We start from the raw sequence: 10,000 nt of genomic DNA on the forward strand, positions 1-10,000 counted from the left end.
GTGTCTTATGGCAATCCGAGCATTGCCACTATTGACGTACCTCTAGGAAAAGAAAAGAAACCATTCAAACAATAGACTATACAATGTTCAGTATCTTTTTGATAGAACGCTACTTGTTATACACTGGTCAGGGTTTATTTGATAAGAACGATTCCTTACGTGTTATACCTTCACACATTGTAGAGAACCTGCAATAATGTAGCCATTACTACCATCGCCACTAATAATATGCTTGAAATATACACATACATTAAAAGGGTACACATTTGCGTGCATACGACAGAATAAAGATTAGGTTCATATCGGTTGCAATTGTCCAGACATTCTCCTTTCGATTATTTTTTGCATTATGCTGGGGCAGTCGTCCATGGAGCAAATGTCTGACGGGGGCAATTTGTAGGTGGGGGAGCAAATAATAATATTAGTAATACTAATGTTTGTTTTTTATAAAGGTGATTATCTACTTTGTGCTCCAAGCGCTTTATAATTATTACCCATGCCATGAATCTATAGCGGCACAACAGCCCTTTATACTTCCTACCAGGTCCCCAATTATACAGCCCAAGGACTTTAGCCACTCTGAAACAAACAGCAACGATGGGACTCGAATCTGCAACCTACAGAATCCAAGCTAGCCAGTTTAACCATTCGCCCATCATGTATGTTTACAAATTTAAAATATATCAACGAGTTTAAAATCACACTATTATTAAAATTCTTATGAAGTTCTTGAAAATCACTATTCATACGTTAAGTAAGGTTTGAGTACGAGGGTATGGGATTATTATTGATTTAATCGCACACACTACTGCAATCATCCAGTAGTACTGTGCCAGTGGTAGTAACATGTTTCCTTGTGATACAACTTTCTTTGTTACTGTTTTCCAGTATGAATATAATTATTAAAAAAGAAATGAATATACCGGAGGAACGGACACTGCCCAGTTCGTTTTGAAATATAATGTTTCTGAAGAAAGAGAGCATCTTATCGACCTTGGTCAATTTCATGGCATTGTTCAAGTATAATTTGTTAACACTGACCGTTCATCATATTTGTAAAGAATGATGGTAACAGGAGGTAATTACTACCACTTGAAAGGTATGTTTGACAGCCATCAAACTGCAGCTTTCATTAATATACCATATGCAAATGAATTAAATACCTCTTGTTCAGCGTACAAATGTGATAACATAAGATGATAAAAGACCAATTTTAATAAAATGATGAAATAACCAGATGTCAGCTAATTGTATTCACAGTAGTTTAAATCACTAATTATGCAAATTACTCGCAAAAATTCATTTGATGTATATACCAGAATATATCGGTATGTACCCATATGTGAAAAATGAAAATCGAACAAAGAAACTGTACAGTCAGGTTATATCGAATTCAAGGATCTCTACATGGGTTTTAGTCGTAATGGTACTTTTAAGTACGAACTGTTTAAGGTCAACATTTTCAGTTTTCACATTACTAAATTCTCAGCCGTTAAAGTCAGGAACGAAAATAATAATAAAATAACTTCACATGTGTCTGTAAGCTATTGTAAAACTGGAAGTTTTCACTAATTCAGGAGATTTATTTTTGCTTATTTCGCTGGGAAACAAAAAATGCAACAATAAGTAGTGACTAAAATGTCTTCTTATACATGAATGAAATGTAGCAAACTGGTAATAATTAATTATGTGAGAACTAGCTTAGAACTTCGTTTCTAGTGGTAAGAATAAGTAGCTAGGTTTACAGTATGGTTACTGTAGTTGATGGCGCTGTTGAAAAAGTGCCAACAGCTTTACTAACAGACAAGGAAGTGTGGGAAAACACAATATTTATATGTTCAAGTTCAGCAAGATAACGTTAAATAATAATACTGAAACATGCTCATTTTGAAAAATATAAATACATAATATGAGCAGAAGTGCTTTAGCGGTTTTTAGACAATGGGCAGGAGTAATTTGGCTACATCCCAAGATCACTTCCTTGATGCACATACATGTGTAGAGATGCCCTTGGACAGGACACATTTCTAACATTAGACAATGTGGTAGTTATTTGATTTGTACCAGCACTGTGTGTGTTCTAAAATGTGTCGAATATACACCTTGCAATCCATTGTTCTAAACCCAGTCACAGTGATAATACTTATTGACAGTCGTAGACACAGTTCATTCACCATGAAATAACCAACATCAAAGTTTAGCGAAGGATAAGTTTGGGATGGATATATAGACAGATAGATGAATGGAGGAAGGTATTGTTGGACGGACGGACCCAGAGACAAATGAATGGACTAACAGAGAGAGGGACGGATGAAGATAAAGACAGACAGACAGACAGACAGACAGACAGACAGACAGACAGACAGACAGACAGACAGACAGACAGACAGACAGACAAACAACAGACAGACAGACAGACAGACAGATAGATAGATAGATAGATAGATAGATAGATAGATAGATAGATAGATAGATAGACAGACAGACGAGAGGATGGATGGGGACAGATAGACAGATATACAGACATACACACAGTAGAAAGACATGTATAGATGTATAGATGTACATGTAGATAGATGTATAAATAGATTTTTAGACATAGAGCTAGATGTATAGATATATTGATTGATTGACTGATTGATGTATAGATAGATAGGTAGGTATAGATAGATAGATAGATAGATAGATAGATAGATAGATAGATAGATAGATAGATAGATAGATAGATAGATAGATAGATAGATAGATAGATAGATAGATAGATAGATAGATAGATAGATAGATAGATAGATAGATAGATAGCCGAGGTGGAATAATATTGAACTCCGCCAGAAACGGAAACTGATGGCTGACACGTGTCGATTTCTGTCGTAGAGGGGGCTACAGTAGAAACAACCAATCAGTAAAGCAACGGAAACATGTAGATGAACTTAAGGCAATATAATTTTCAATTGAAAAGAAACTATGTACAATGAAAATACTTCAATCGTAACATGTGCACGTGATTACACGTCGGGAGAATAGTATAATACTTTATCTGGGTAACTCAGAACGGTTCAAGAGTACATGGCTCTATGATAGAGTCAGCACACATGGGCCGACATGGTTTTGCGAATTATGCTGACCTCGCAATATTGGAATTTGTGCAAAGCTGTGGCAAGTTACCGACTTTCCAGTCCGTTATTCCGCATAGTATGAGTACTTCAGTCACAACATTTGAATCCACTCTCGACAAAGTGCAATATTTTTATTTTTATTTCATTTTCAAGAGCTCATCTCAACAACCCTTTCCAATAGCGCAGTCAAATAGCTCATCCTAATAACAGCTCAGACTAGGTTATAGAGTATCACAAATACCCTTGTGTTGATATGGAGCACACAATGTTTGGAATCACTCTCTCCTTAAAATATGACAAGATGACAACACTGTAGTTGAAGTTAATGCTTTATTACTTGATCTATACAGCGTATATAACTGATGCTCATTGACTGAGTATCTTACAGAAAGTGAACATCTTAAGGAGATAAACATTCCAGGTAAAGTCAGTAAAGTGATATTGAATTAAGGTATGTCAAAAGGCTGTCCATTACATTTCCTGAGTATTAAGTAGCTGTTACTTGAGATTGCCATTCCCTGCGACAACTTAACTGTAAAAGTTGGTGGGTGGAGGGGGGGGGGGGGGAAATGTAATATCAAAGTTAAGTTGCCTATAAGCTCAACCAGCATCCTAGGTTTACCAATTTCTGTACAAGTGCACAGTTTTGGAAGGTTACTGAATGTCATGGTCATCATGTTTCTATTCGTTTTTAAGAACAATTAACAAGCGTACATTTGCTATCCTTGAAAGGCATCCCTAAGCACCGCCAGAGAGTATGCTTAGCCGTTCTGCTATATATGTTATATGCATGTGTAGCATGTGAGATGGGACTCTAGGAAAAAAAACACCATTATTGTTGTTAAAGCTGACAGTGATTTTATTAACATTTAAAAACAATGAGCGGGGATTTTAAGCGTTTTTTAGTATTTGGCGCTTCTATACGTTTTCAAAAATTTACCCAATACTGACGTGAAAAGAGTCACTATTATTTTAGGTTTAATTGAACAACAGTTTGTTTTAAAAATTCACCACCATCTATTCGTAGCTGAGTACTGAGTTCAGATTTAAAAAAACTAACTCAAAATGTCAAAATTACAATATTCATAAATTTACAAGAGTATTATTTCTGTAAAATAGGTGGTTTTACAACATGAAAGTTAGTTTCATTTGATGTAGTAAGGTACCACCCATTTTCAGCCTGGTTTTATTAATATAATATTGTATTTTTCGTTCATTGAGGACAGCATTTGTCTTAAAACATACCTTAAATGCAATAACTATTACGGGCTTACGAATATTTTGTATACGTCCACCAGGGAATGTAGACAGAGCTTAATTGCCGTGATTTCAGTCCTAGGTTCTTGCATTTAAATTAGTGTATCAGTGGAGCCATAGAGATTAAGTATTTCTATTCTGTTCATCTGACCCAACTGTTTCTATAGTTCTGCCAGCAAAATATGAGACAGACGCCTAAATTCTAACACCCCGATACGAAGTGGACCTTTAACTCGCGTTGCACCAACCGTGTGAATAAGTATTGCCCCAGTTGCCCGCAAAGCCATTGTTATAGTCAGTCTCTGGGTCGACCGATGGCATTAATTTTTGCATGTATTTTTCATACTCTTCGATCAGTTCATCCCTCTTCTCAGGCATATCGGCAGCCAGGTCAGTCGTTTCACTTGGATCATCTATATCACGTCAAGAGAAAGAAAATAACATATGTAAATACAATTATGCAAATATGTGATACTTTTTTAAAAAATGGTACCTGTAATTGTTTGCACAATTTCCAATAACTTAATATCTAATTACAAAAATGGATTCTTCAATTTACCATACTAAAGCACGAATTACAGGATTTAAATTTGTTGTTCTGTTGTTTTAACGGGGTACTAGCTGAGTCATATGTTTCCGGTGGTCATATTTGCTTAGGTAAAAGAAATATGCTATTCTTAATTGAAACATTCCAAACTTTCACTTGTTATTATTATTGGTGGAATTCAAACATTTGATTCAAGCATTGTATGTAAATGGCGTAATTTAAAATTGTGGTAAGTTAACCAATAATGCATATACATTGCCACATGCATGCACACACAGTATATATATATATATATATATATATATATATATATATATATATATATATCACCTTGTTTATGGTCACTCCAGTTGCCTAGACTGATTAAAATTGAATTGATGGCGAATAATTACCTGCTATGTTATAAAGTAACACCTCGTGGTAATTCACATTTGAATAGCTTATTGCCTCAATCGTGTCGTTTTCTGGAGGAGGGCGCGACCAATTGGCTGTAAATAAACAACATATGTAAACATGTAAAAATTCACAAAGTTAAAGGTTTTGTGGACAACTGATTATTAGGTTTTTATTATGTTTGTACACACGGGAAATATCTGACCTCAAAAACGTTTAACAAGTCAATTTTATTGTATTTGCATTGCCCCCCATAAAGCTACAATATTTTAACTGAACACTTTAGGACACACATTTTTCGTTACATGTAATGACTTTTGTCGTTTAATTTATTCACACATATTTTTTTGTACATGACAAAGATCACATACCAATGTCATTCAACATTAGCATAGCTGTCATGAGTTCCAATCGTTTAGCAGCAATCCTGAACTTAGGTGATCAAATGGAATTTTGTGTCGGACACTACAGATACGTCGACTCTAACCCCCCCCCCCCCCCATTGTACCTGACCTAAATTTAACACTACTCTAAGTCAACATTAACTGTTCATATTTGCTTGTTTATTATGTTATGTAGAACTAGAGTCTATGCGGAGTCGACTCATTTGGATAAGTGAGAACCCCCTAAATATTTACCACTCGTTACCTATATTTAGGTAAAAATGTTTATTTAACAGAATACATTACACGATTCACAATAACCAAGGAATTCGTCTTTTTGTGGTTCTTAAATCAGAGTATGACTAGTTTCTGAAATGTCCCCATTTCAGCATTACATTGTGGAGGTAAACTATGTAATGAGCTGGTGTAGATGTAGTAGTACTATGCCTTACAAGAAATGGTGTTAGTATTTACACTTTGCATGGTTACAAGTGTGGCATAGTGTAATTAGTGTGTTCCTTATTATGGTTTGAATTTCAACTGGAAAAGAAATCTAGAAAAGAATTCCTCACCTTTATTGCCCAATTTTGTACCATTTATTGCCTTGTAGTCACCGAGTCTGAAGGAGAGAAATTATGATAAAATCATGTATGTATGTGACACCCTCATCGACTCACTCACACACATAAACACACTCACTCACTCACTCACTCACTCACTCACTCACACACACACACACACACACACACACACACGTTTGTGTGTGGCTTGCTGTTCTTTACATGTATGTATGTATGTATGTATGTATGTATGTATGTATGTATGTATATCTGTCTGTCTGTCTATCTGTCAATCTGTCTACCTGTCTGTCTACCTGTCTGTCTGTCTGTCTGTTTGTATCAATATATCATTTAAAAGCCTAATCGTTCTACCTGACTGCCCATTGATAGTCTCTTTCATTAATATGGTAAGCAAATCCATTCCTGGGAGAGGGTTCGTCATTTGATACAGCACCCCATACATCATAACCATCGTGATCCCTGACTGGATCTACAGAAGTGTTGCGCATGTAAATCATTTGTTAACACATTATTGAAAGAAAAATGGAAGAAACGTGTAGTGAATGAATGCGATCAATAGTCAAATACAATTGCTAAATTAAATCATTAACCCTTTTACCTCGCTAAAGAGAAGGTGATATTTCAGGGATTATGTGTGTGTGTGTGTGTGTGTGTGTCTGTCTGTCTGTCTGTCTGTCTGTCTGTCTGTCTGTCTATCTGTCTGTCTGTCTGTCTGTCTTTCTGTCTGTCTGTCTGTCTGTCTGTCTGTCTGTATGTATGTATGTATGTAGGTAGGTAGGTAGGTAGGTAGGTAGATATGTATGTATGTATGTATGTATGTATGTATGTATGTATGTATGTATGTATGTATGTATGTCAATTTCTCCCTGTCTGTGTCTATCTGGTGGTCTGTCTGCCTGTCTGTCTGTTTGTCTGTCTGCCTGTTTGTTTGTGTCACTGTCTGTCTGTCTGTCTGTCTGTCTGTCTGTCCGTCCGTCCGTCCATGCCATCTTTTCTCATCAACAGGTGGCTCAATTCAAGCTAAATTTGGAGCACATATCTTTTAGGGTAATGACTAGAAGAGGTTATTTTTGTTAAACAACCTGTCAATATTAATGAAACATTTAGCATCGTTAATGAGTGTCGGTAATCATACTGTATCTTATGAATACAAGCTATAAGTTCTGTATAATTTGGTACATACGCTTTTGATACCAGGGCGCATGTGCATAATAAAACGTATTGATGTAACTGTTAGTTTTAATGAGGTGTTTACATAATTAATGATTTCAGTAATGGCCATGTCCCCAGGCCATGTCCACTTCAAAATCACTATAATTTGGTACATACATATGTTAATCATAACACTGCGCACATGTTCTAACATACTTGTTGAAGTAGCTGTTAGTTGTAATGTTTCATTTGCATAATTCAAGATTTTCAGTAATTACGCTTTATTAAAGAAAATATACACTTTAAATATCGTACATTTGGTTCATGCATTGATATAGTTAAGTGGTGTTGGTTTTTTTATTTTAATCAGAGATTTGTATATTTCATGATTTGAGAATACAAGCTTTAAATTCAATATAATTTGGTACCTTGTGCACGTTGTTGATATGCGTCCTACAAAGATAGATTATTCATTTACATAATTGATGATTTTCAGTAACTAGAATATAATATCATAGGTATACAACCCCAGATATCTTATAGTTTGGTATAACTATTTGCCAATAAAGGGCTATACCTAAGAATTTTGCTCTTCAACAACTATTGTGAGTAGGGATAGAAAGACTTTACCTTGAAGGAAGGAATTCAGTTTAAATCTGGCCAGTGGTTTGCTTACATCTGCTATTTTTTTTTTTTTTGCAATTGCTCGTGAACCGGAGCTTATTGTCCAATGTTTTCCCTGTTACATATTTCAATTATTCAATTATTTACATGATAAAAATAGATAGCATAGATTAATAAAACTGTTATTTCATTTAATATGACATGCACGAATGAATATGTTTAGTTTCCATACCCAATGTTCCACCCGCCAAATTGATGAATGTAGGGAACCAGTCCACGACATGCAGCATCCTGTAAAATTTTCCAGCATAGTTAATATAAGAACAGATAAACCAGAAAAGACATAACACATTTAAGGATACTTTGAACTTCATAACACAGGACAACACCACACACTACTACTACACAAGGTAATCGATTAATAATATGTCAGTTTTTAAATAGCGTTTCCCCACTCTGTGCTAAAAGCGCTTTACAATTATTACCCCGGGTACGGATCTATAGAGGCACAACGGCCCTTTACTCCTCAACTCCATGAGAACCATACACAGCATTGCAGCTCCTATAAACGCATAGGATCAAAGCATTCACATTGCAACATATATCCTAACAGGTCCCCAGTTATAGTTTGGTTGACTAGGCACAATCGTATTCAAATCTTGCCCAAGGACATAGTAGTTCAAAAACAAACGGCAGCGAAGGGGTTTGAACCTGCAGATTCAAAGCCATTAACGCTAACGATTCGCCCATGATGACTCCACAAAGAAGAACACATCACATGCAGAACAATATCACACAACACCACACAGCCCAACACAGCCCAACACAACCCAACACAACACAACACAACACAACACAACACAACACAACACAACACAACACAGAGAAGCATAACAAACTCTAATCAGTAAAATTCACAGTTTTTACTCTAAAACACTTCTTTTCCTATCTCCAGCATTTCATTCTTCACTATCCTGAAAGCCCTTTGAAATCTATATTCCTATGCCATGGGTTCTAACTATATTAAGTCACAATTACTACAATACTAGCTAGCAATACAAGACTATAAGTTTTTGTGACTAGTTATCATACACCAAGACGCTTGTTATACAATCATTTGTTTTAAGTGTTCAACATTGTTACACATCTTTTTTTTACTTATTGAAATGAATATAATTTGACTACATAACTCACTGTTTATTCCTATAACCTGTTTTCTTGAGTAGATGACTTGTAACGAATGAGGGAGATCTCGTTCCTCCTTCCCACAAGGTGGACTTTCCTCCTTTTAGAGGAAAGTTGATTCCTTCATTGTCATCGTTTTGTGGCCCTCCATTCTAAAGTTTATGTCAATAGATACCAAAAGAAAGACTAAGAGACACAATTTCAGTAGTTACAAGGGTACGGCCACGGGAATTTGGAGGGGGCGTCACTTTTGAAAAAATCAGTACTTGTGGGAGGGCCATATACTAGAAAATGGAAATTAATAGGGAACTTGCAATCCAGACTGAGCATGCTCAGACGCAAAGGACTATGGGATAATCTGTAGTTATCGTAATACTTAATCTGGAGCTACCGATGAAATAAACCTCCCGTAATGGTCAAGGTGACTATGAATTTATCATTTGTGGTTACAAACTATGTAACATTATTGTTTACGATGCTAATTGGTTAGTATTTAAGATCACATTTCCCATGATGCAATATTCAACATGGCAGGTTTGCAAGTTCCCTATTAGGGAAAGATCATATTTTTACTTTGGGTCATTTTTGTTATCTAACTTTGCAGTCTTACTTATCATCGAATTACATTTTAGTTGTGGTGTAACGAAAAGAGCAGGTCCCACAGTCCAGAGGAACAACATGGCAAGATACTAGGCCCATATGCGGTGGAGAATTTGAACTCGATCGTGAAGTTGTCAGTTGTGCACCGATCTAGTCTTTAGG

At 35.8% G+C, this 10,000-nt stretch overlaps 1 protein-coding gene across 1 annotated transcript in view; it reads right to left on the minus strand.

Moving 5' to 3' along the window:
• Positions 1-4,601: 4,601 nt before the first annotated feature.
• The window catches only part of LOC144439813 (arylsulfatase B-like), a 16,104-nt gene continuing 10,705 nt past the window's right edge, over positions 4,602-10,000 (minus strand). The window contains exons 10-15 of the mRNA XM_078129046.1: positions 9,248-9,390; positions 8,286-8,344; positions 6,629-6,746; positions 5,685-5,740; positions 5,313-5,408; positions 4,602-4,786 (exon numbers count right to left, since the gene is read on the minus strand). Coding sequence (XP_077985172.1) covers positions 4,602-4,786; positions 5,313-5,408; positions 5,685-5,740; positions 6,629-6,746; positions 8,286-8,344; positions 9,248-9,390 — 657 coding nt within the window. The remainder of the gene's footprint in view (positions 4,787-5,312; positions 5,409-5,684; positions 5,741-6,628; positions 6,747-8,285; positions 8,345-9,247; positions 9,391-10,000) is intronic.

The sequence above is a fragment of the Glandiceps talaboti genome, chromosome 9 (genome assembly GCF_964340395.1).
Source record: "Glandiceps talaboti chromosome 9, keGlaTala1.1, whole genome shotgun sequence".
NCBI classification, from domain to species: Eukaryota; Metazoa; Hemichordata; class Enteropneusta; family Spengelidae; genus Glandiceps; species Glandiceps talaboti.